Source organism: Xiphias gladius, chromosome 6 (assembly GCF_016859285.1).
Source record: "Xiphias gladius isolate SHS-SW01 ecotype Sanya breed wild chromosome 6, ASM1685928v1, whole genome shotgun sequence".
Lineage (NCBI taxonomy): Eukaryota > Metazoa > Chordata > Actinopteri > Istiophoriformes > Xiphiidae > Xiphias > Xiphias gladius.
This window is the reverse complement of record NC_053405.1, coordinates 5,247,298-5,273,759: the sequence shown is the minus strand read 5'-3', so window position 1 is coordinate 5,273,759 and position 26,462 is coordinate 5,247,298. Positions and strand designations below refer to the sequence as shown.

The following is a 26,462-nucleotide window of genomic DNA, read 5'->3' as shown; positions in this document are numbered from 1 at the left end:
AAAAAAACAAAAACAAAGGTCCAACAGTTCAGATAAACAATGCGGATAAATGCATTTTAATTATAAGTAGCAAGGTTCCCTGAGGCATTTGTGAGTGTTTTTTTTCTTCAACTCAGCAGACGACTGAGAGGATCTACAATACATCTTTTTTTGCTACATTTACACAGGAGCAGAAAATCAGACGATTAAAAATCCAAACGTTCAGTACAGGTGAAGAAGACAGAGAAGTGTCTCTTTTCTCGCAGTTTGGGTTTGTACAGAAACACAAAAGCACCTGACATAAAAAAAAAAAAAAGACTGTGCATAAAAACACAAGAACGGATTTTAAAAAAGTACGTTAACACGTGAGAGACTAGAGCTGTACATATTTGAAGCGTTAGCATGTTAATAATAGACTGTACATATTTTCTGTAGAAGACTGACTGTAAAAAAGATGTTGATGAATTTTAATGTTTATATTATTATGAACTACGGTGGTAAGATTTAATAAACGTGGTGTATGATCTGTGGAGGTCAACTCATTGTGTAATATACTGAATGTTTGTGTAGCCGAGTTAAACAAAACTGATGAAATCGCATTTTGGTTGAAGACTTGGGAGACTTTTTCATAATTAACCGTTTTCGTCAGGATTACAACCGTCTCTCCAGGAGGCAACGGAGTAAATGCAGACAAAGATGATTTAACTCTGGTCCGATGTTGGTGATTATTTTAAAAGAAAGAAGTCAAATTACAATCAATTTTTCACACAAAGTCAGGAGTTAAAAGTCACGTCATTGACAAAACATCACAGAAACGAATGTACTTTTCATTGCTGCTTATTTTATTAGAACAATATCTTGGAAGAAGGAAAAAAAAAAAAAGCATTTTGTTCACAAAGTGTCTGACAACATTCAAAGTAAAAAGATGTGCACAACAATATGGAAAAAAGTACTGCCATTGGTTATTAAAACATATACAACATGGTAAAAACACGCAGATTTACATGAAGTTGAAAATGTTAAAATCCTGCTAAAACACCTTGTACCTGCAGTTGTTTTTATTAACTGTAAATATTTCTGTTGATGCTGATTTAAAAAAAAAAAAAAAAACAGTAAGTAAAGTGTATTTTCATGGTTCATGGTCAGAGGTACAAAGTTTCCACAGGACACAGGTGATGATCAGCGTTTAAAAAGAGGAATGTGAAGAAGAAGAACACGTCTGGTTTTTGCTGGATGACAAACAGCAGCACGCTCACTGTAGCTTGGCAGGTTTCGGTAAGGAACCGTTTGTACAAGGATTAACTGCTAATCTGGTCATACTTAGCATCTCTAAGCTGATTTACTATGTAGTTTTGCATGATATGCAGGATTACGGCACAGTGGCTATTATAACACGCAGCTCACAGTTTTTATGGGTATATTAATGGTTAAAAAAAAAAAAAAAAGATTTAAGTGTTAATGGGACTTTGGGTACATTTTGCTCATCTCAGAGCTGCTGTATCACCGACGACTTATTGCATCTTTGATTAAAAAGGGACAGTACACACCGCAAACGTGCCCGCGCGCCAACTTGAAGAAAGAGGTTTTGAGATGAAAACGTCTCAATTTCGAGCGTATTGCCTGTTTTAAGAGTTTGCATGAAATACTGAGTTTAAAAAAAAAAAAAAAGGCCATAAACCCTCATGCGAGAGACGTAAAATCCTCCTGTTCATCCTCTCTGCCCGTGTCTGAGCGCGCAGTTACAATTAAATTACTAAGCAGGGTATTGGTTTTAGCGCTGAAACAATTTATCGCGATTGATCTACTTTTCGATAAGTCAATCGTTTATCAAGCAAAAGTGCCGAACATTCGCCCTTGTTCCAGCTTCTCAAATGCAAGGCTTCACCGTTTTCCCTCTCTTTTATATCACCGTTAATTGAATATCTTTGGGTTTTTCGACTGTTCGTCGGAGAAAACTAGCAACAGGAAGACATCACTTTGGGCTCTTAAACGTTTTGATGACAGGTAAAATTCACTATTATAAACTAAATCAAAACAATAATAAAACCATTACTCGCAGCCCTAATCTCTTTAAAACTGGAACAAAAAAGAAAATCTATTATGCAACACTTGACTGCACAGATTTCGTATCATGGTTTCCATGTAGTTTCAGTTCTGTTTCAGGGAATCCCAAGTGGTCTAGCCGTAGCTTGTCCTTTGTCTGGAAAAACCACGACACGGGCGCTGCAACGATCGGTCGATCAATCGACAAGTCGATCCCGAATGCTTGTTTCTGTTCTCGTACGGGCGAGGATGCCAAACGTTTGCTGGTTTTCAGCGTCTAAAAACGGGAGGATTTGATGTTTTCAGTCGTTACATATGAGGGCAAATTGAATACGTTTGGGCTTTCGACCGTTGGTCGGACAAAACGAGACCCCTGAGGGCGTCTCCGTGGACTCTGGGTAATAATCGCGGGCATTTTTCACAGTTTTTCTGACATTTTATAGACGGTGACAACGACCGATGGATTAGTCGAGAAAATGAATCGGCAGATTAATCGATGATGAAATCAGTCGTTAGCTGGAGCCCTACATGACATCGGATGCGCGCGGGAAACAAATCGCACTGACGGATCTTTGTAACCGTTTACAAGGCATCAGCACAAGACGCAAAAAGCCGGCAGGTTGCTTTCATTTGCGCCATTTTGCATCCCCAAACAACTCAGCGGAGAAGGGCTCTTAAAAGGGGCAGTCCGCCAAAAACTTTACACAGCAAAAATTCAGTTTACTAATCATGGTCAGGGTCTACTCGGCCAGTGGAAACAGCGGTGCGGTGTCCTCCTTGGCTCCGGAGGAGCTTTGAAAGATGTGGGCGTGTGCCAGGCTGCCGGGTCGCATCGTGTGAAATGCAGCAGCCAACATTTTTTGGAGTTTGAGCCGTTTCTGGCTCAGCCTAAACATGTGAGCATATATTTTATATGTTTTTTTTGTTTTAATCTGTCTCTCACTGGTGAAATACTAAAACAAACCAATCCAAAAAAAAAAAATCGCTGTAATACCCCTTTAATGTCCGATACAAAACGGCAGAGACAGAGAGTAGAGGAGGCGGGGAGCAGTGCGACCGGGGAAGGTTCAAGTAACAACATCTACAGCATCACTCTGTACATTTTCACAGCTTCATCGAGGAAACGCAGATCACGACCGAGGCGCGGCCGGCGGCTGTTCGGATCAGCGTGGCTCGAGACGTGTCGGCGGCACTTTCGTCTTAAACGTCTGGAATCGAACGGAGTACGGCGAGTGGTTCGACACAAATTAAAATAAAATAATAATAATAATAATAATGACCAGAGAGACGGGTGGCGTCGGAGGATCGAGAAGGTCATGCAAGAGAAGCTGGTCACTGCTCCTCGACTGTTACGAAAAGAGCTCAGAGACCACGGAGGGAGAGAAAGTCACCGGGGCCGTTCCTCAGTGTCGCGCCGCTACACGGGCGGCCGTTCGGGAGGCTCACGCCCGCCTCGGCGGACGGCGCAGGGCCTCCGGTCGTCCCCCTTCATTTTCGTTTGTTCACTCGGTCACTTAAAGTCGGATTCGCATGCTGCGGCGTCCTTCCGCGGGGGCAAAGTGCATCGGTTCAATTCAAACCTCGTCGTCTCTCGCGAATGGCGTCAGGTCGGAACCGACCCCAAAAAGGAACAGTCGCCGCGGAAAACACATTCGGCGGCGACGCGGGAGACGTTAGTATGTACAAGTCATTCAGTGGGAGGGAACTAGCGTCGCGCACGTAGGACGTGTTCACGCCTGTACGCGTCAGTGCGTATGGAAAGTCACACAGGTAAAAGAAAGGGGGGGGGCAAAACTGACCCGTCTGGCTTTCCATACACGTTAGTTGATACATGCGCGCGTGTCGTCACATTCACAAATACAACTGATTAAATGGAGGAAAACAAACAAAACAAAACAAACAAAACAAAACAAAACAAAAAAACTCTTCATGGGGGGGGCGGGGGGCGTTGAGTCGTCCAGAGGCGAGGGGGCTGAGTCAGGCGGAAGCGCAGACACATCCAGATATGTATGCGTTGAAGAAAGAAAAATAAAATAAAAAATAAAAAAAAGTCCCTCCACAGTAAAACAACATGAAGTTTTAAGGCAGAGTCTGACCGCAATGACGCCGGAGCTCCTCTTGTTCGTTGTCTCGTTGATAAAAGTGGCCCCAGTCCGGCCCGAGCTGAGCGGTGGTTTGGTGTAGAAAAAGGCCGCCACCTGCTGGTCGACCGGTGGAATTACAACCAGGGAAGAGAAGAGAAAAAGAAAGGAGGAGAGGGGGAAGCGGGATCCCGTTTTTTCACCCGATTGTCCTGCTTTCTGCCTAACGAGTACCTCTGCTTTTACCCAGCTGCTCAGACATTAAACAAACACAAATAAAAATCACACTCATGCCGGAAGTCCATGAAAAGACAAATCACGATGATATGGCATTCCACAAACAACACGGCCGAGGTTGCGGCGAGAGTCACCCTGGTCGTGTTCGGGAGACAACAATGACACGTTAAAAACATGCGACTCGTATGAGGGTGAGGGCAGGCACGAGGAGCAGAGTGGCTCAGGCAGGGAGACATCACCAACAGAGCACAGATAGTGACAGTGACGACGACAGGAGTGAGTTGGAGCAGTGCGGCGCTGGCGTTTGTTAGTGGCGGCGCACGCGGCAAGCGCACCTGACCCCGACAGGTAACAAACCCTGACACCCCGGAACACCAGACCGTCTTCTCTCACCAGGAGCTGGACCAAAAGTGTGGGGGAGACGTTTACGTGTTGGGAGTTCGATTGAGGAAATGTGGCCAGTGGAAAAGAAAAATTCTTTGAATGACTTATGGCAGGCGAGGAATTGAGAAATCCCCACTAAAAAAAAAAAAAAAGCAAACCACCAGCTCGAAGAGACGCGAGCTGACGTGCTATTTTATTTTGAAGGGTTCGCTCCCGAGCTTGAAAATAACTTGTGGAACATCGAATTCTCATCCCCAAGTCCGCTCGCTTGGAAGCTCTCAGCCACATGAATGGCCTTCCTCGGTGGGTGGAGAGGATGGGATATCAGGCCATCACCATCTCCACCACACAGGTGGACCCGGTGATTAGTGTCTCTTGTCAGAATGCTTATTCTATGGCCTGAGGAGCTCATTAACTTGCTTAAAATGCTGCCAAAATAAGCTTCAAAGGAGGCCACTTCACAAGACTTAGAGAACCCCCCGCCCCCAACAGACACATTAACCAGCACCTAGAGAGAGAAGACTTACTTTAACTCGTAAAAGCGGAGCTATCCCATTAAAGCACAAAGCAGAGGGTGAATCAGTGAGGTTGGGAAATGCTGCTGATCGTCGTTAGAGGATAAACCCACGTCACACCAGAGAGGAAACCCGCTCTCTGTGAGCTGAAACCTTCGGGCACACATGCATGTTTTGTTTTTAGCCACGTCCCCAAATCAGTGAGGTCATACTGTAGTGTTCTCCGTTGCATTTGCAGAGGTCAGAGGTAGAAACGCCTCCCGTAACGTCACTGGTCAGAACGCGGCTTCAAGTGCAAACTCCTCGAATGTTTTAACCCACAGAGAATGCAGCTTCAGCCCCCCGATTCGCTCATGACCAAACCCTGTCTCAGATGCCTAGCCATCGGAGAAGTCCCAACCTCTTCAGAAGGTGAAGGTCGCTGCTCGCGGTCGTTTTCGTAAAAACACTCTAGTAGTTTTGTCTCGCAGCTGAGCAGCAGGGGAGAGGGAATGTGGTTGTCTTCCATGTGGACAAGCGCAGATTCTCCAGAATTTTGCTGCTTGCCACTGGACACACACACGCACCACAAAACCTACTGTAAATACACTCTTTTGGCAGTTTATTATTAGGTACACCGAGCTGCAACTAATTCCAGTCTAATACCACGATCCTGCGATAAATCAGGCCTTCATGATGGTCATTCAGTTTTTGCTGAAAAATGTTTTGGAGAGGTGGTGATTCAACTGTATGATCATTATGGAGGATGCAGTTTGTGGTGCTGTGGAATTGTAGTGCATCATGCTGCCCTACAAAACCAAAATGCGTTCATATGTTCAGTCAACATGTAATTACCGAGACTGCAAGATGTTCAGAAAAATTGAAATATTTTAATTTCAGGAAACAGTTAGTGGGGGAGAAGTAAGTAAGTAGATGTGGGTTTATTCGAGGCTGGCTGTGGTTATCTGTAGCTTTAAGTGGATTCAGCTCTGCCTCCTCAGACGTGCGTTTGACTGCCTAGTTTGACTTTTAGTCCTGTTTTGCCGCATCTGGACATTTAGCATGCCGTTCTCTTTGAAATTATACATTTCTATGGCATGGCAAAAAAAATTACATACCAAAACAGTTGGGTCTTAGCTAAATTTGTATCTAATAAGCCCAACATGACATCAAATGAAGGAATTACATCGTATCCATCTGTTACCGTTTCCCCCAGTCAGCTTTTTTTAAAATTCAGTTTTTCTGCCTTTGTAGCTGCTGCTTATTTAGCCTACTCCCATATGAATAAATGGGGCGGGAAAAATATTAGAAACACCTGTCAGCACCACGAAACTGCAGCTTCCCAATCATCGCAGAGCTGAATCGACAAAAACTGAACATTATGACCTTCATGGAGGCAGGATTTACTACATGACTGTTGTATTGGTTTTAACTTAGGTGTACCTAATAAACTGGCTACTGAGTGTGTTTAGCTCAAGCCGCTGCGGTTTTCACTTCCCGGTCTGAAAGGCCTGCAGTTTCATGTTCTGTTGCTTTTAAGACAAATAGTTGAGGTCAGAAACCTACTGTTCAGGGTGGGACTTCTCCTCTGGGTACCAGTCCGGATCCTACTTTAAGATATTAAATATATTATTGCCTGTTTATGGGATCATCTCTTCTACATGATGACCCTTCCATCTTCCTCTAGTAACCCCAAAATGCTTTGCTGTCAGTGGATGTGTGAGCATGCAGACATGCAAACCTGCCTCCCAGCCCACTTCACCTCTCCTTCCCTCTCTAGCCCTCTCTTCCCCCCCCCTATTTCTCTCTCTCTCTCTCTCTATCAGGCACCCCCTCCACCAATAACCAGCAATCAGCGTGAGCCCTCCACCAGCCAATCAAATCGCCTGGCCACCCTGCAGCCCTCAGGAACCTGCGGTCACATAGAGGAGAGAGCCAGTTACTAAAACACATACACCAAGTTACACACACAAGGTGCACCAAAAAAAATAACACGATTAAAGTTTGAAGAAGGAGGTTTGTGTTTTAACAGAGTCACAGAATAAAGGTGCTGATAGGGAGAGACTGCCAGTTCACTGTGTTTACATCTCAAAGCCTCAGGTTTTTCCATTTGGAAAAAAAACAGGGACAATTCACTTTCTAGTCAACTGATTCACAGAGTGCAAAGTGGAAGAAAAAAAAAAAAAATCCCAAGCATCTGAAGCGTCCTGCAGGTTCTGTCTGTTGGTGTCATTAGGAATCAGAGCTGCCATGACGAACCTCTGTCTTTGTTTTGTCTGAGAGACAAACTAAAGACGAAGAACAGAAGTCTGACACCGGGTAACCTACTAGCGCTTCAGTAGCGGTAAAAAACTTTTTATTAGCAGCATATTGACATTTAATAAATGTTAATGACACACTATATTGCTGTTGTAAGCAGATATACGGATACTTTTGGAGTTTATTAACTTGTAATTTTGTCAACAATTATAACTTCTCCTGTCCAGACATATTTTATATTATTACAGCTGCGTTTTCCCATATTATCATTCATCATTTGTTTATGCAGCAGCCTCTATTTACGGGTGTCCACAGGAGGAGTTACAGTTGTTTAAAAATACATTTATGCACACACATCTGCTTACAACTACATTGTAGTGTTATAAATCGTTTATTAAATGATTATTTACTGTTACTGCTTATAAATGCTAAACGGGGGGGGGGGGGGGCCTTCGTATCCAGTGCAGAGTAAACCCATTAAAATGCTTTCTGTTTAGAGTGAATGTGGCAAAAGTTCAGCATGTGGTGAATTGAAGTGGAACCGGAAAAGTCCCAAAACCCAACATTCAGTCTTGACTCTCCTGTGCCGTCACGTGGTAACAGTACAGCGGCAGATTCGGGAGCTTTTGTCGACTTTATGTCAGCGTTTGTACATTCGGCGGCCTCCGCTTTCGTCGTGGAAGGAATGATAACACGATAATGCCATGTAATAAATGGCAGTAACTGCCGCCACTTAGCTGTTCTCTGTACAGTCAGTATTTGGGTGCCATGATGCTACACCCTTGTTTGTGCTACAAGGTGTTGGCTGCAAGAATAAACCTTCAAATATGACTAAGGTAAAAAAAAAATATATATATATAAAGAATAAAAAATGGTTAATGTTTAGCAGGCACAGTTACTGTGAAACACCTGCACTTACAGATTTATATTATCATGGAAGCCAATGGAAACTGTGATGGTCCGAGCAGTTTTTAATCAGTGACTCAAACATTGACCAAGAACTACCAGTGTGAGTACGAGATAACATGAAATACATCATCTGTCACTGACAATTATGAGAATAATCCTGTAAAATATCTTACAAGCTCCATCGACTGAACTGAAACCACTTCCTTATTTTTTAGAACGTTTTCAAAGTCCCCAATCCCCAATAAATCCACTATTTACTACAGTTTTAGTAACGTCTGCTACAAACCACAGTGACCAGTTATTTAAAAAAAATTATTTAGCCTCTTTTTAAAAATTAAACTACAAATTTGTGACCCATTTTGAAAGATTAACGTCTTAACAAATGAATGAGCTTGGGGCTGAGTGCCACAGACAAGGTAGGGAAAGTACTGAAAAACAAATCTTGGTGCTTTCTTGGGATTTGCTGACAGTAAGAAAAATGCAGAATGACGCCAGCCTTATCCTTAACATTTTCAGCTCTACTCTGAAAGGAAACGCAATATGAAAAGACTAAATTAGTCCAACAAGTTGTAACCATGTCTAATGTGAAAACTTTCCTTCTACAGTTGGACACTGTAAGAAAACTGCATTGAGCGATTTTTATCTTTTTTAACTGTTTGATACAACACCACCAAGGCTGAAACCAGACAAACCTCTGTAATTCCACCGCTAGTGTGATGGCACAGATACCACAGAAAAAAAATAAATGTGCATGTACACACACAAAACACACACGCACACACACATATATATACACATATGCACACACACTGCAATCAGACAGAAATAAAAACGGATGAAATCAGAACATCTTTCGCTTCAAATTATGTCGACATGAATCCAAAGAGCTTAAAATCAGGGAGTTTTAAAACAACAATAATTAAAGGAATGGGTAAAAATAAAAATAAATTGGTTCTAATATATTACATAAAACAATCTTAAACACTTTGATCGACAAGAAGTGGTGTAGCCCTGACATGGGGCTCAAAACAGCAGTGGAGACATCTTTCACACACAGATACAGAGAAATGCCTCAAATACACACTACAAACGTCACTCAAACACACCATAAAACAGTTTTTCCTGCTGTTTTCCCCTTGTGGTCAGACACTCACCTCTGAAACAGTCCCACAGATATGAGCGGAGGATGAGGACGAATGGTTAATAAAACAGACTGAGGGTTAAAGAGGTGGGATGGGAATCAGGAAAGGGAAACGGATGAATGTCCATGCAGGTGCTCAGATGTTGTCTTTTTCCGTTATAGTGTTACGTTGAGAAACAAAAAGCAGAGATGGAGACAATGACAGAGGAATGGAGGAGAGGACAGAGGACAGCGTAGCTTCAGATGTAGGTGACAGCACCTTTGCTGTTTTTCTCCAGAGTGATTTCTACGTAGGAGGTGGGAACGTAGCCCTCCTCTCCGCTCTGCTTCCTCGCCCTCGTCCAGCCGTCGCCTTTGTCCTCCTCGATGATGTACAACACCTGCAAGGAACGAGACGGAAGATTTTTAAACAAAACAATACAACAATACTGCAATGAATTTGTGAATAATCGGTTATTAACGGTACTTTCAACGACCAATACAGTTGGATATTTTTTCTTGCGGAGAGTCACGTGAGAAGATTAATACCTTTGTCATATACGTACGCCAACCATGTACCTAGAGCCAGCAGACAGTTAGGCTTAGCTTAGCATTAAGACTGGAAAAAGGGGGGAAAGCAGCTGGCCTGGCTCTGTCCAAATGTTAAAAAAATCTGCCTACCAGCACCTATAAAGCTCACTCCTTAACACTAAAATGTTAAGTAGGCAAGTTGCGGTTTTATCAGGATGTGCCTGACTATGTCTTGGCCAAGAGCACTAAGCTCATCCTACTTAAATGCTCTTTGTACTGTGCTTTATGATGACCCTGCTGAGGGCCACAACAAATTAGGTTCTATACCACAAGTATCCTTGTAGTTTTGACCGTTGTAGCTTTTAATTTATTGTACAGCCATGAGAGTGGTGTCGATCTTATCGTCTCAACTCTCAGAACGGAAGGGAACAAGCGTATTTCCCACAATCTCAAACTATTCATTTAACGGCGTGGAGTGTCATCACTTAAACTAAATCAATTCTGGACATAGTTCGGTCGGTTCCGTAACGGTATGAAACCTGCTTATTCCGGACAGAGGTATCGATTAACAGCAAAGCCAAAACACATTATTTTTTCAAAAGAATATAGCATCTTTCAAATTATGTTATTAGTTTAAGTTTTTATCTGTAGAAAAATGAAGTCATTATGTAAATAATCATGTGTGGCCTGGTTGGAATTGGTTGAAGATCTTGACTCCTGCCTGCGTTTACAACGAAGCTCAGAAATATCCAAATCCAACACGTCGGCGCTTTAAAATGGAAATGTTACAACCTTCTTATCTTTTCCAAACAAATTTAACTAAATAATAAATTAAAAAGGAAATTGAGTTTAAAAATGACCATTACCTCATCTTCTGCAATCACCAGCGTCCCCTCGTTCTGACCTACAAGTTAATCATACCACAGTGAGATTGGACACACAGCAACGCACAGTTGCTCAGTTTTGTCTCAAACTACTGTAGATATTTTGTAACTGGACTGCATTTATACACCGACACACATACATATATACTCTGCTTTATACAATCTAATCTAATCTAAGATGTTATCATTAGCATCTGTTTCCATGCCTGGTTAGCCCCCTGGCTAGTTAGCTTAGAAAACTAAAAAAAACCAACAGTTGGTCAGCTGCTCGGATTCTGTCATGAGTCAACTGTTTTCAAGTAGAAACGAGCTGAAGACAGGATGACGTTATTTTTCTGCCACAGCTAAATAACTTGTAACTTTAAAAGCCATTTTTGTAGCTACAGTAGTTTTTACAACAACAATTGATTCTCTGAGTCCTTCAACACAGTGGCCGCTGGGGGCTTCCTGACACTTTCTCCTGTTTGTTCATACCGTCAAAGGAGTACAGCGCCTTGCAGTGTCCGATGACAGGCAGCGGGTCATCGTCATCGAATTCATCGTCAAACTCATGAGGGTCGGGGTTTGGCTGTGGAGGACTGGAGCGGTGGTGAGGCGTGTGGTGCTCCTGACTGGTGTCGTCTGTGTAACTGCCCTCAGGACTGATGGGAGACAGGCAGCAGGAGTGAGCTTTGCGTTTGCAGGACTGAAATACGGCGTTTATGTACGATGACAAAAAGGTGAAACACAATGTGAATTTCTCCCATGAAGAAACACTGAATGCCCGAAGGAATATTATGGGATGAGCCACCGTCGAAAGGTCTACTCTCTGAATGAAACAATCCTGGATTACTATATAATATTAAAAAAATAAAGTCACATTCTTCTGCATAATTTCCCCTGTGGTACATCTGAATGTGGATTTAACTACCTAACAACTGTTAGATTCAATGCAGTTATTAAAATAATTTTGTGTGTATATAATATATATGTGTGTACACACACACACACACACACACACACACACACACACACACACACACACACACACACACACACACGTCCTCTATTTTGTAGAGACACTTCCTGGACAAAAAAAAGATCCTAAACACTTATTCTGTGATAAGATCGTTGAAGCTCCCTTTCCCCACTGATACCGAACGTCGAGTTTATATCCTGCGCGTCTGTGTGTAAGAGGGTTTGTTTGTAAATACTTTTACCTTTCTCTGCCTTGAGGAGTGTGGTGGTGGTTGTCGGCGCTGTGTCTTCTGTCTCCTCTGGAGCTCTGCTTTCCCTCCACCTCAGATAGCCAGGTCTGTCAACAGAGAAAAGGAGGTGAGGCTTGGTATTACTATTACAACTGAGTATTTTAATTGACGGCACCATCAGTCACGCTGAAAATCTTTCCACGCATTTCACCAGGAGGTGGTGCTATCACCACCACAACAAGCCAGACAAGGCATTCGTCGAGAATTGAAGTAATACTCCCCAGAAAAGACAAAAAAAAAAAAAAAAGACTTGAATCGGACCTCTTTTTCTTTACCTCATTTTTGTGGATTTCCGAGCGCAGTTTCTCCATGTTACAGATGGTCTCTGATATTTTAGGTTGCAGGCTGTTGGGGTCTCCCATCTGTGGATTTTTCTCGTACACATCCTTCATCTTGTTCAGGGCATCTCTGACAGAGACACACAAACATGCACTGGAGTTGTGTTGATGGAGTGGACAATTAAATAATAAATAGGTCCATGGGTCCCAAAGGTGAAGAACCACATTAGCACGTCCACGTTGTGCTACGGATTCATCATGGTGCTTTGCCTGCCACAGTTTTGAGCAAAAACAGCTTTTCCATGACTCGTTTGTTTCTTGTATCCTTGCAACTCATCACCCTCACTGTTTACTGCAGCGAGAGTCATTTCAACAGGATCATAGCCTTTCACTGCTTATTTTCTTTCTGGAAATCTCTGCCAGTGGTAAGTGCTGTGATTAGAGGATGACGGGTAATGCCCTAAGCTACTGAATGTAATATTTAAACAATAAAATTGAATTAGGTCAATTAAAAGAAATCCACTGGTGAAATGACAACGTAACTTTCTTTAACTAATCTAATGCTAATCAAGTTTTTTTTCTTTAAAGTTTTCTTTAAAGAAAAAAATAACTAGGCTTCATTTTCTTGTTTTTCTGAATGTGTTCATTTGGACTGGGTAAAGAATTAGTGTCAAGCATCTTACCTCTGATCCATCTCTTTCTGGAGCTCTTTGCTGAGTTCGTCGATCCTCTGCTGCAGCCTCTTCCTCCTCTGCTCGGGGGGTAAGTGACTAAAATCCTCCAGAGATGGGGCCTGGCGAGGAGAGAAACAGCATTTCACGTTACCCCCTTCTTAGATTTAACTCACTTCACGTCACTTCATACCGTCTCAGGATGAAGTCAGCGATGTTACAGAATGACCCCGGGAAAATACAACCCATGGAATAAAGATTACTGCATGTGTTTCTCTGAAGTGTGGAGAGATCTGTTAAAACGGTAATTACACCACTGACTTGTTTCCATTGGGTTTGTTGAGCCTGGATGCTGTGGGTTGGTATGGTTTGTGCCTCCATTTGTGAATGCACTTTCCATAAAGTGAGATTTGAAAATAAGCATCTCAAATCAGCATGTAGCTATTGTACTCAAACCTGACTGAAAGAATACTGAATAAAAGTCAGATAACACCCTTGTTATTAATGCTACACTCTCATTTGCAAAAAAAAAAAGTCCCATTAAAACCGACTGATGCAACAAACATCCCAAGACATGTTAAGGTTGAAAGTCAATTCTTGGCCGTGAAACTAATCTCCCCACAAGGACAACTGGTGGCTGTTCTGGAGTTTTCAAATCATATCACACAATCTTCCACGGCAGATTAAGTTTGCCCGGTTGTCATGGAAATGTACAGCACTGTGCAAAAGCTTTAGGCACTTTAGTCGTTTTGATTTTTGTCCATCACATGATGCCATCAGGGAGGCGTCTGATCCGTCCCAAATTTAGTCAAAGCATTAAGCCAGACTCATAAAAAACTATCTTAAAAAACAAAAAACAAAACCAAAAAAAACCCCCAGAAAGAACGAGGAGTCCTCCAGCAGATGGTCTGGCCCCCCCAGAGCCTAAAACTATTCATGGCAGTGTTTTTAAAAAGCATCCTCACTTTACTTTTAGTTCCTAAAACTTTTGCACAGCACTGCTGATGTTCAAATTTCCATTTCACTGGGCACTCTAAGGACTTCTCATCCGTGTTGGCTCAAAAGTTGAGTTTGAAAACTCATTTGTGACCTTTGAAACAGCAGCTGTCATGACTAACTGGTATCCAAACATAATTTAAAGCTTTCAAAAGCTTGGGTTTTTTTTGGGTCCTTGTTACCTTCTCAAAACAGTAATTCTGCATCAGAAATGACCCAATATCCCTAACAATGCTCCTTTGACACTTGGGCAAAGCTGTGGCTGTAAAACTGGGGAACTCGATTTGCATTAACGTGGGTGTAACAGAGTTTTAGTTTGGTGAGCATTACATGAGAGAGTTCAGGAAAACTATTCTATCTGGGAAAGGAACAATAGCTAATCATCACTACTGGGTTTTCATTGGGTGCTGTGGGAAGTCCTACATGGTGATGATACATGCACAAACGTCTTCTTATAACTACTCTATACACACACAGCCAGTCACTCGCCCACTTACCATCTTTACTGACCACTGACGCATTAACCATTACGGTAAAGAGAGACAAACAACATGGGATGCTGGTTAGTTGTCAGTGTGTCAAACGGCCAGTCAGTCAAATGCGGTGTCTGCCTTTCAGTCGACCCGCAGGCCATTTGGTCGGCATGAAAACCAGTCAGATCAATGCGTTTTGCCCCAGTGTGACCCTATAAGGTAAAAATCAAAAGTAATTTATTGTACACCAGGAGCTTAGTGTAAATGTTCTCCAGTAGTTGATGTTTATCAAATAACAAGTTCAACAGTTCATGTTTACTAAACGAGGGTTACGCTTGTTATTTAATATACAAGAAGTACTGAATACTTACACTTGACTCCTGCTGTGCAATGATTCACTTCTGATTTTTTTTTTTTTCCTCCTGCTTTCATCAGCACCCAGGGAGATATTCTTGTGAAGGGAAGAAGCATTTGCAGGTATATGTCTTCTTTCCATTACTGAGAGGTCTTTCATGAAAGTAAAACTGGGATTTTTTTAGCTAGTTGAAAAAAAACGGCAGAGATTTGAAACGCATACGTATATGCTCTTATTGAATGCTAATTACTAGAACATACTAATATTTACGGTACCCTGTGGAGTTTTGCTATGGCGCAATGTTTTTACAACTTGGGCCATTTTCTTGTATCATTCAAGAACACAAGAACGCACATAATCCTGCTGCCAGTTTCATACTATTCTGCTTATTGACAGTTGGTGACTGGAACATGCTAACAAGTGTAGCCATGCACCTGTTAAGTCAATGAAGAAGGCACTTTAAGCACGGAGATAAAAAATGCAGGGCCCAAAATTAAGGCTGCGTCTAACAATAACTTTAATTATCTCTTATTCTGTAGCTATTTTTTCCAATCAATTAGTTGTTTTGTCAAAAATAATGAAAAAAGACTGTTACAATTTCTCATAGCTCTAAGGAGATGTATTCAAATTGCTTGGGATTTTCAAAAACCCAGAAATATTTAGTTTACTATCATGTATGACAAAAGGAAAGCAGCAAGTTCTCACATTTGACAAGCTCAAATATGCAAACTTTTGGCATTTGTGCTCAATAAAAATGACTCAAACAACTGATTGATTATCACAATAGTTGTTGATTCTTTTTCTGTCGATCGACTTAGTGATTAATTGATGCAGCACAATTTCAAGTGTGCAAAAAACCCCATCTTTTCGCAAATTTTTCAATTTTTCAATGAATTTAGCATCAGGCTTCAAGGATACACACAATACATTTACAAGAAATCTCCACAGGGCGCCTTTGACTGACTTCCCACACAATTTATCCAATTCCCCGACTTTCTCTGACTGGAATAAGTCTCTCAAAATTTGGTAATTTTCCATAACCAGTGAGAAATATTTCAGCAGTCAAACCAACAGTCGGGCAGCCAGTTGGTCCGTCTGTTCTTCCGAGGGCATCTTGACAGATTAAACGAGATTGAAACCCAGCCAATCACAGATGGTTCCTGACAGCACTGACGAGAGAAACAGCCAGTCAAAGCGTTGGCTCGACACTGACGCAGGATGTTATTTACAAGTTTGTGTTAAACTGTCTGAAAGCAGAAAGCTCTGCTTCACAGCACACTGGCAGTGTTAGCAGAGCCACTCCAGCAGGTGCGTGTGCGCGCGCACACACACACACACACACACACACACACACAGAGACACACACACCACTGCAAACTCAGGCCAGAACAACATTAGAGCAACACACCTGATGTTGATAACACATTTTCAGCCCCCCCCCCCCCACACAACACTGCAACCATGATGCCAAAAACCCTCCAAACCCCTTCAGACACTCACAACACACCATCAACCACCAAGGACCCTCCATCTTGTGATTGGAGCAAAAATCTGTCTTATATGTAAAAGGAGAAAAAGAATCACAAAAAAGCAAAAGAAATAGAAGGAGTAAGAAAGAGACGGTGAGGACCAAGAGACAAACGGAGAAAAAGACAAAAACAGAAAAGAGAAGAAATCAGCAAGAGAAACAGTTTAAGTACAGAGTGTCTGCAAATTCCATCAAGTAATATTTTGAAAATCAGACCAATGACAGCAGGAATCTGACCTCTTCCCAGAATAACAGCTTCCTAAACCTTCCTTGATTTGAGCTGAAATTAGGATATTTCATACTAATCCAGGACCTGCAGACACCATGTAGAAAATAGAAAAACAAAATCACATCAACCTGTCTCAATCAAACACACTACAAAATTACGTCCTGTCTCACCCCTCTCTTCAGGACCCTCAAATTCTGGGGGATTCTTGGTACTGTAGTCTTTATCTCAGACAGATAGTGGCTCACAAGGTCAGAACTGAACCGGGGCGGAGGGAATAGATGGGAGGTGGGCCGGGGACGGGAGGAGGAGGAGGAGGAGGAGGATGGTGGAGGAGGAGGAGAGGAGGAAGGGGACTGGAAGGGGAGGAGGAAGAGAAGACAAAGCCAGAGGTCAGGACGACACATTCTTTGGATTTGTGTTGTATTATGAAAAGTATTTCTCGTTTGTTGGTGGTTTTTATCTCTGGGGAGAGAGTCAGTAGGAGTCACCTATAACAAGTTGAACTCCCTCGAATGTAGAAAAACAAGTGGAAAGTCGAATTAAATTTAATTTCCTTTTTCCTTCTTGGGAACGGCAAATTTGTATTCATGATGAAAGAATTCAGGTTTACAAGGTTATTATTATCAGGGGTCCAACCAAGTCAGGCAAGAGTATGCATAAGCACAACTCTTGCATGACTTTTCCTCACCAAGTCACAGCACTTTGATAAATTCAACACTGACTCAAACTGTTAAATTACAACCATCCTATGAATGTTTATCACATATCTAAACAGCAGAAGTTGCCTGCTTATGTGTTTTTATAGGTCTGGTTGTAAGAAAATGTCATCACATTCCTCATCACAATAAATAAGTTGTCTATTTTTGTCTCATATGCTCTTTTTCAATTAATCATTATGTCACCAGAGTAAAGAACCCTACTCCTTCACAGTCACGTCTCACTTGTTTCAGGGTGTTCTTTATGAAACGGTTGTCAGTATTTAAAATAGCAACAGGACAGATCTTGTCACAGGTATCAGTGATGACGCTCAGTTCGAGAAAACCCCGGAAATCATTTCATTTACAATGACAACTGTTGTTATTCCATACCTTAAGCTGATCATTTTTTGCATGTCTCAAGCCAGCAGGACAGTGTTTGACATTCAGTCTGGGGGGTGGGGGGGTGGGGGGTCACGATGCCAGATGAATTGCCTGAATCACAAATCTGGCTCTCAGGCCTTTATGACTTTTCCTCATCATTGCAAAAGGAATAGTGAGTACATTTTTCTGAGCGTCACAAATGCCCCAAAATGACTATGTGATCAGAATTTGATCCATTTGGTCCAATAAAATTTGGAAATTCTCAGTATATTATTTTATGCTATTCATATGTACAGGGAGCCAATAGGAAGTCGGCTTGTTTGGCCAGAGGAAGTCGCCACGTTCGTGTCATGTCATTGAAACTGCAATTATCAGGAGCCGAGTGGGGGGGGGGTAACTTTTTCATCAGCCCCTACTTGTGTATATATATTAGGAACTTCTCAAGAAGAACAACTACAGACCTGACAACAAACTGTTGGAAGAATGCACCACTGCTGGCAGTTACATCAGAATAAATTCCAATATTAACACTATTTGATTCAGCTAATTTTATTGGAGCCATACATTGTTTGTCTGTGTCTGATTTCCCTTTGTTACGAATTGCTACAAATTCATAAGAACAATTCGTAACAAAGCTAATTTAGGCTGTTTATCTGGTGCGACTACAGACTAGAGCTAACCACAGGAATAATGCACCAACACCCCCAAATCAGAATTTTTTTCCTTCGCTTTTTTCACTGATTTGAATCGGGTGGGGCTCCGTTGGAATACATGTCGTCATGCGTCGGTAAGGATTTAGCAGCTGATGGATCCGATAACAGTTTGGGGGGGGGGGTTGGTCACTGTCAATCAAATCTGAGCAAACCACAATCGCACAGTCCTGATGACACAGATTAAGTTTTTGAGTGTTAAACTCTTAATAAATAATACATAAAGATGTTTTTCTTACTTTTATTGTTGCTTATTTAGTTATAAATATTTAATGTAATGGAGAACTGAGATTTAAGATCTTAGATAAGGGGCATTAAACTTCCACCTTGTATGGGACACACCTTTGAAAATTTAGGCCAAATTTAGTGTTTGTTAGAAAAAATTAAACTAGACCTTATACACAAATACACACCCTAACCAATACACAGGTTTCTCATACTGGTAGGCAGCTGATGACGCAAACATAAACCAACAGCAGATAGGTAATGATTACCCAAAGTGGTCTGTGCGGCGAGGGGCAAGGTCCAAGGAGTGTATCAGAGAAAAGATATGAGAGGCTGTTTTACGATTATAAACAATGGAAAGGTGACAAAAACCTTTTAACTCCAGACAAGCTGAAAATACAGGTAGCGTGTGGAGAAAGGGAAACTCTAGAGGGAAATAACGTTAATAGTATCTGAAACTCTGCTTAAGTCTTCTTTGCGGGAGGGGAAATAAAAAAATAAAAATAAACGTAGAGGGCAGGGATGGAGGAAAGAAAATGACTGTTGATGTGACTAATAAAGCTGTATGCTGTTCTGCTGCAGGGTGGAGATTTATTATCTGATGCAGCTGTAAGCACTAACTATAATAAGTCTGTGAGGAAGTGAACACTGGTGCTTTTTTTTTTCTTTTACTTAAATAGCTGAGGAGAGAAATGCTTACCAGCAAAATCAACTAATGTTCATGTCAGCCCTTGTTTGAAAAACAGAATAAATGAACAAAGGCACTTTCTCTAACTGCTTTATCTATCGTGCATTATGGAGAGCCCTTATAAGGATTTCCAATCAGTTATAATTAATTACTGGCCATACTTATATTAACATATTATGTATGTTAATGAATAAATGTATATTACAAGGTTGCCTTCTTGTGTTCTTTTATAAGCATGGTTGTATGAAAACATATGAAATATATACTGTTTGTATGTATGAAATAAACCAATAAATATAATCAAAATGTAAAGAAAATCCCACTTGTTTCACTAGTTTTGGTTTTTTCTTCTTCACTAAACAGTTGTCAGTATTTTGAAGGAAAGCGGAATATGGCATATTACTTCACTTGCAAGACAGATAATACTTGATTTGAGTAAACCCATGTTATAAAGTTGATTCACACTGACAACAGATTATATCACAATTTTATCACATTTTCGTCAGTTATTTTGTGTGTCGTTAACAGAAGTAATATACTGTATTTCTATAAAAACATGCTATATATCTATACTGCAGAGTATAGATGATAAATATCGCTGTGTCCATTTTGTGACACTTCTGCTGCACTGGATGAATATGCAACATTGATTTGAAACTACAACAAACATCATTTACTCCTTGTACCTTTGGTTTCTTCCCAAACAGCCAAAGCTTGTTCTTGGTTCTGCTCATAGGGTGTTTTGGGTCGGATCGTGGCCCCGGGGCCCCATCTCTGTCTCGGTCTCCTTTGGGTGTGTTGCTGATGGTCCCGTCTGATCCCGTTCTGCTCAAGTTCTGACTGAAGTCCTCGAAGGGGAAGTCGCCCGGAGGTTCAAAGCCCGACTTAAATGACTCCACGACAATGGTCGAATCCTGTGAGGAAGGGACAGATGGACAAGTGAGAGGTGGGAGATTAAAAGAGGGGGAAGAGAAACCAAAGAGGTGAAAATAGGTTCTCCAATCCACACCCAGCCTTCCTCTATTCCATCTCTCCATTTCTTAGGACAGTTTTATCTCTCCTTCCTTCCATCCTTCCTCCCTCCCCCACTCCGCCACATACCCTTCGCTCATCGACAGCTTTGGCGGCAGAAACCATTCCTTCTAGACATTTGGAGATGATGGGAATGACTCTCCGCTCCGCCTCGGCAAAGTTCCGGTATGTCTCGCCGAGCTTCACCGTCCGACGTTCGTCCATGTCCTGCAGATTCTGTAACATGGAGCAGAGGAAATGGAATAAACACCGGTAACAAGTCAAACGCCAAACAACTTTTCAGAGTTAGCAGATCCCTTCCCGGCACAGCGCTGATACCCACTCAATAAATTAGTAATGAGTTAAACTTTTTTTTCTCTCTTACATTATCAAAAAACGCTCATGATACATCATACATATTCACATACTATTTATTTATATTTATTCACATACTAGCGTTTGTGGCATAAATATCTACAGTGCTGTACACAGAAACAGTTGCCCCTAATAATAAACAGCAGTTACTCTCACAGGGTGCTACACTTTCTCTAAACATGACGACGGTTTAAGTGCCAAAATACATAACAACCAATAGTACGGAGCTAATGCCATACATTGAAAAGGGGTGAAACTGTTTTTAAAAAATAAAAGGTAAATGTTTTAGAGCTACTGGTGCTCTTTAGATATCTGAGACAAGATGCAACAGAGGCTTTTGTTTTTCAACTACTGAATAAAAATGTGACTATTTAATAGGTAGTTTTGCTGTTTATTACTCCTGTTGTGGAAGAAAACGTAGGGCATCACGTGCTGATTAACATTTACTCAATTTTGTTCACTGAATGGAATTGTGATTTGCAAAAAGTAAATTATAAAAATCAGAAAAAAATTCGGTAATCGCTCTTTGACCAAACTAACCAACTATTGAGCCAAACTGTATGACTGTTACTGATTATCTGCAGGGTTCACCGAGTCAAATTTAAAGACCTCACATGGAATTCAATTTGATACCTGTATACATATCAGTGAAAACCAGTGGGGAAAATATGGCCTAGAATTAATTACAGAATTACAAAGTATATTAATTTGATATTTATAAAATCACATTTTTTGTCAGTGGTTACCAGCTGTATAAAACAATAGTTCCTAATAATATCATTAATTAATAATTAAACACAACCTGGGCCTCAATAAGCAGCAGAAAATTGAAAGATGAATGGATGGAAGGATTAATCAGTAAAAAAAACAAAAAAAACAAAACCTATATATTTAAGTTCCATATATGAATTTTAAATAAGGTCAACGGTCTGGATCAATACAACTGGGGAAAATCAGATTCAGACAACATTATGTTAGTAACATTATTGTCTATGGGAGGCTAGAAAAAATATTTCTGACCTTTGTAAAGGAAATTGGAGACTTTTTAATACCTTCTAGGGCTTTTACTGAGGGAACTGAGATCAACGCTTTTTAAAATCTTTCAAGACCTGCAGATAACCTGTGTTAAGACCGGAATACACACATCCCTGCAAGAAAGTAAACTCGTGTCAAGTTTTAATGTGAAGCTACTGACAAAACATGTTTGGTTTACCTTGAAGATGTGTGGTATGGCATTGTTGAAGTGTTTCCACTGCTCGGCGTTGAAGTTCTGTAGCTGAGCAGCGTACTCGTTCTTACTCTCGTCAGCCATGTGAGTGCGAAGGTAGAACTGGGCTTTGGCCTGAACAATTACATCAGTGCACGCATTAGATTCGCAACAGCCTGTCTAGAGTCCGGTGTGACCGCACAACAAAATCTAAGGACACAAATATTGTTACTGTGGCCACTCTGGAGCCCTCATCGATGAAAGTGCTACAGAATCTTCCCGTTAAAAAATTAAGAATATTTTACATGACAGCTTCTACAGAGATTACAGGCTGGAGAGCCATGTTTTAAGAGAAATCACGTGGGTTCAGTAGTAGAGAATCTGTTGCCTCCATCACTTCACAGAAACAGCATCTCAACATTCAAGTCGAAAGGACACAACCTGTACGAATATGACCCATATAAACAGCTAATACAATTCCTGTTATGTGCACAGCTCTACTGTTATTCAGTAAAAACTGTGTTCACACAAAAATTGTTCTATGAACAGTAGGTCAGCTAAAAACAACGTTTACTGGGCTGGATTTTGTGATTTTACCTCAATTTGAAACAGTTTATTTTCCCTCAACCTTCGACTTTATTCCCCAGGTCTAATTATACACTAAGTGTGTGGGGAGAAAGAAGAGCAACAGTATAATTTCTTAGGCACCAATTATACACTACTAACTTTAAGTAAACCAAAATACTAGGTATGAGGGTAGTGAGATGAAGTTACTGAATTATCAAACTTTCAATATGGATTCCATGTCAAAAAAAATGAGAAAACTCTGTCTTTATAGCCCACCATTTTAAACATTTAACTATGGCTCACACAATACTTTACTGTCTTTAGTCATCTGCCCAGTGTGGACTGAGTCAACATGTTAATCGCTTTACTGATAATAAAAATAAAAGAAGCTGAGGACACCTTATTACAGTAGCTTAGAGATGAACAACAGATTTACAGAGGCTGTATTGCGGGTCGGAGCTTCTTACCTTCTCCACTTCTGATTTGGTGGCGTTTATGTCATTATCTAACCGCTCGTAGGTCACTTGGGATTTCTCTGCTTCTTTACACTCTCTCTCAAACTTCCTTTTACTCTAAAAAAATAAAATAAACAAACAAGCAAAAAGAAGGAAGGAACAATGTTAAATGCATCAAGAAACACAAAGAATATACTATATAATCTCCTCGTCTGTATTTCTTGTCATAATCAAAGAGTCCTGAAAAAATAAAACTAAGAAAAGATGTGAATGAGAGGTAAGACAGCCAAAGTGGGAAAGAGATGTATCAGAGACAAAGAGATAGTTTACTTCCTGCCAGCCCATCTGGGTTTCATTAGTAGTGAAGGAAACACAGTGAATAGCTGAGACATTACAGTCCAGTCACTAGGTAGTCACTATTAAAGTCATGCAGACCACACACTGAAACACTCTCAATCAAAGGTGCTGCAGTAAAGCAACTCAACAAATGGGCTACAGGCCAGAAAATGTGACTGGACATGTATTATGTATAAACGTAACAAGAAGCAATCAGCTTTTTACCGCTTATAGAATTATGGTGGTTAATTATAAGTCTTGTAATGAGCAGATTGTTATAAAATAACTCAGCAAATGTAATTAGATGACCTCAGAAGTGAACAAATGGAATCTCTCACTGGAGCCTTTTAGGAGCCAAAAAGAAGGATGTCATGGGCAAAATGTGGCACATGGGCCTTGCTTTGATTTGGGAGGAACTGGTCTACACTGTGGCCTGTGTGTGTGTTTGTGTGTTTGTGTGTTTGAGAGTGTGTTTCCTTGTGCTGGCCCCTGTCCTTGGTCCCTGTAGACCGGGAAGTTTGCCAGGAAGAAGAAAAAGACACTGCTGGTTTTCACAGTCAGAAACAAATGTTTATATTATACTATATTATACTTTACATTAACTTGGACAGAACAGTGCAGAAGAGCCTATAACACTCATTTCTGATACATATACAAGTACCAGAAACGCCACATTTGTGTCTTCGCTAAATAATGGTATGTGTGGAACTGAGCCAAAAAGCGGATCGCGATTTGTCCTGCAGTTACCTCTGCTAGCGTTTCTTGCATTCCCCGTGAAAACAAGTATGAAATGAGTGCAGCTGTCTGTCCCGAACAGAGAATATTTACACCAAACGCTTTTCACTTTCCCCTCCGCCTCTCCTCCTTCTCCCTCCCTCTCCACTTACGTTGTCCATCTGTTTCCAGCAATGATCCAAATACTGCTGGGCCTTCCTGCCCTCCTGTAGATGCTGCTCATTTACACACACACACACACACACACACACACACACACACACACGCACGCACAGAAAACAAACGACATTTACACAGAAAGACAGGAAAATACACATAAATATATAAAAACACATTCATATGCACAAACACAAAATGATAGGACTCAAACAATTTGTGTCAGACACACAATAAAGATCTACTGGGAGGAAAAGTGCTGAGGCCACAGCCAGAGATTTACAAGAATCCAGTGACTGAAGCAGTAAAATAACAAACAGATTGAATTACATTGTAAACTAGCTACTTATTGCAAAAAGTCACTCAAGCGAAAGTTTTGCATTTAACGTGTCGTTAAGAGACGACACATTTCATATCATATGTTTGAAAAAATATATGTAATTTGACAAAACAATCCGACCTCAACGTCCTTTATCTGAGCTTTTAACCTTATCGTCTCGAATCACCAAATGCAGTTTGCTCAGTTGTCATGGAGATGGATCTGTCGACATGCACTGATGACGACCGTGTGATGTGGTTAAACGTTCAGAGAAGTCTGGTAAGTGGACCTTGACTTGGAATTTTGTCAAACTGCCATTTTCCACGGCCAAGAGTGAACTTTTATGCTTCACTTTTAAGCTAACACCGAGGAGAAGTCCCTACAAGTGTTACGGATGTAATGAAATCATAACAGCTACTGACCTCGCACGTAAACAATTCAGCTCCATGACAAGTGAGCCAACTCCATCTGCTCATAAAGCTTATGTGGTATGGTTAAAAGCTGCAGGAGAAGCTAGTTTTTTGGTTTTTTTTATTTGTTGACAGGCTTGAGGGAGAAGGAGTATCTTCCCTCTGTGATATAATATTTGTGACTTGCAGGGATTTGCTACATTTTTTATCCATTTTTTCCATATGACTGCTTTTATTAAATGTGCCATCCACCACAGCTTCAGCTTCAAATCTCTTATTAACTAAAGAAAGCAAGTTCGACACTGGACGTGGGGGCAAAGATAGTTAACATAAACCTGACATGGATTACCAAGTGAGTGAAAAAAAAACAAAAAAAACAACAACACTATCATACGGCAATGAAATAACAAAACAAAAGAATGTGTCATTTTATGAAGGAGGTGTCACATTAAGGGTAAAATCTTAACTCTGGTCCTACATAGAGATTTGAGACACTGACAGACGCACAGCACACTGTCCATGTTGAAGCCAACACCGGCAGCCCTCCAGCCATGAGCTCACATTACAAATCCACACTCTTACCCCTGCCAGGCATCAAACCAGCAACCCGTCATTTTAGCATCACCATGTAGATTGTTGCCTGTGGGACTGCTCTAGTATTTTCTTCCAAAATGTGGTATATGTAGTCTTCTATCATCAAAATCTAAACAAAACATTCACTGAAATTATGATTTTAGGTCATCAGTATGACAAACATAAACAAGCAAGACCATAACTGGGTAATTTAACATGTACATTGCGGCTTATATTGTGTGTGTATCGTGAGTGAAATGTAATGAGATATTTGATGTTTTGTGGCACCAAACAAGAAGAGGGCGCTGTTCTTCCAAAGCACGTGGATCTCAGATTTTCAGTTTATAGCATCAGCAGATGGTGGGTGAAGTAAAAGACAGATGGTTAACATTACATCCAACATATTCATCCTCTGGAGTGAAGCCAAAAAGAAAACAAATGCATATGAGGCATTTGTGGATACGGAGAGAAGACAGCTACATCCGTTTTATGACAGGAAGCAACAGGTTTTCTGGGGAAATTGGTCTTAATTATCTATAGATGCACTGAAAATAAACCTTACGTGCGACTTTTGTTGAATGATAGGCAGAGAACAGAGAAGCATGAACTAGTTAGTGTACTCACGTGCTTCCTCTCAGCTTTGAGGTCCTGGCCGTACCTCATCAGCTCTCCATACACCTTGTGAGCCATCTCCTCCGCCACCACCTCCCTCTGACCGGCATAGTCGTTGAGTTCATTCAGTATGGAGTAGAATGACAGGCATGATGTGAACCTGCACAACAGAGACGCATATGAAACACGTGTTTAACACAGCGCGCAGCACGCTTCCTCTCTGGTCGATTCTGAATCAATTCACAAATTATGGAAATGGATTTTTTTTCTATAATGCTAATAACATTGTGGTTTCTTACTGCTTTA

General features: G+C 41.1%; 2 protein-coding genes across 3 annotated transcripts in view; one reads left to right on the top strand and one right to left on the bottom strand.

The window, feature by feature from the left end:
- bcar3 (BCAR3 adaptor protein, NSP family member) overlaps window positions 1-17 on the top strand; it is an 80,635-nt gene extending 80,618 nt beyond the window's left edge. Inside the window, exon 20 of the mRNA XM_040128502.1 lies at window positions 1-17. This exon is cut by the window's left edge and continues 1,775 nt beyond it. The gene's annotated coding sequence lies outside the window, so the exon portion shown is untranslated.
- An 8,413-nt stretch (window positions 18-8,430) lies between these two features.
- The window catches only part of fnbp1l (formin binding protein 1-like), a 52,463-nt gene continuing 34,431 nt past the window's right edge, over window positions 8,431-26,462 (bottom strand). The window contains exons 4-16 of one of the 2 annotated variants that reach the window (XM_040129223.1): window positions 26,169-26,316; window positions 24,239-24,301; window positions 23,028-23,132; window positions 22,000-22,128; window positions 20,502-20,648; window positions 20,087-20,314; window positions 16,869-17,051; window positions 13,130-13,239; window positions 12,444-12,576; window positions 12,121-12,215; window positions 11,396-11,562; window positions 10,904-10,941; window positions 8,431-9,907 (exon numbers count right to left, since the gene is read on the bottom strand). In XM_040129223.1, coding sequence (XP_039985157.1) covers window positions 9,767-9,907; window positions 10,904-10,941; window positions 11,396-11,562; window positions 12,121-12,215; window positions 12,444-12,576; window positions 13,130-13,239; window positions 16,869-17,051; window positions 20,087-20,314; window positions 20,502-20,648; window positions 22,000-22,128; window positions 23,028-23,132; window positions 24,239-24,301; window positions 26,169-26,316 — 1,687 coding nt within the window. In that variant the 3' untranslated portion in view covers window positions 8,431-9,766. The remainder of the gene's footprint in view (window positions 9,908-10,903; window positions 10,942-11,395; window positions 11,563-12,120; window positions 12,216-12,443; window positions 12,577-13,129; window positions 13,240-16,868; window positions 17,052-20,086; window positions 20,315-20,501; window positions 20,649-21,999; window positions 22,129-23,027; window positions 23,133-24,238; window positions 24,302-26,168; window positions 26,317-26,462) is intronic. The other variant, XM_040129224.1, reaches the window with a different exon arrangement.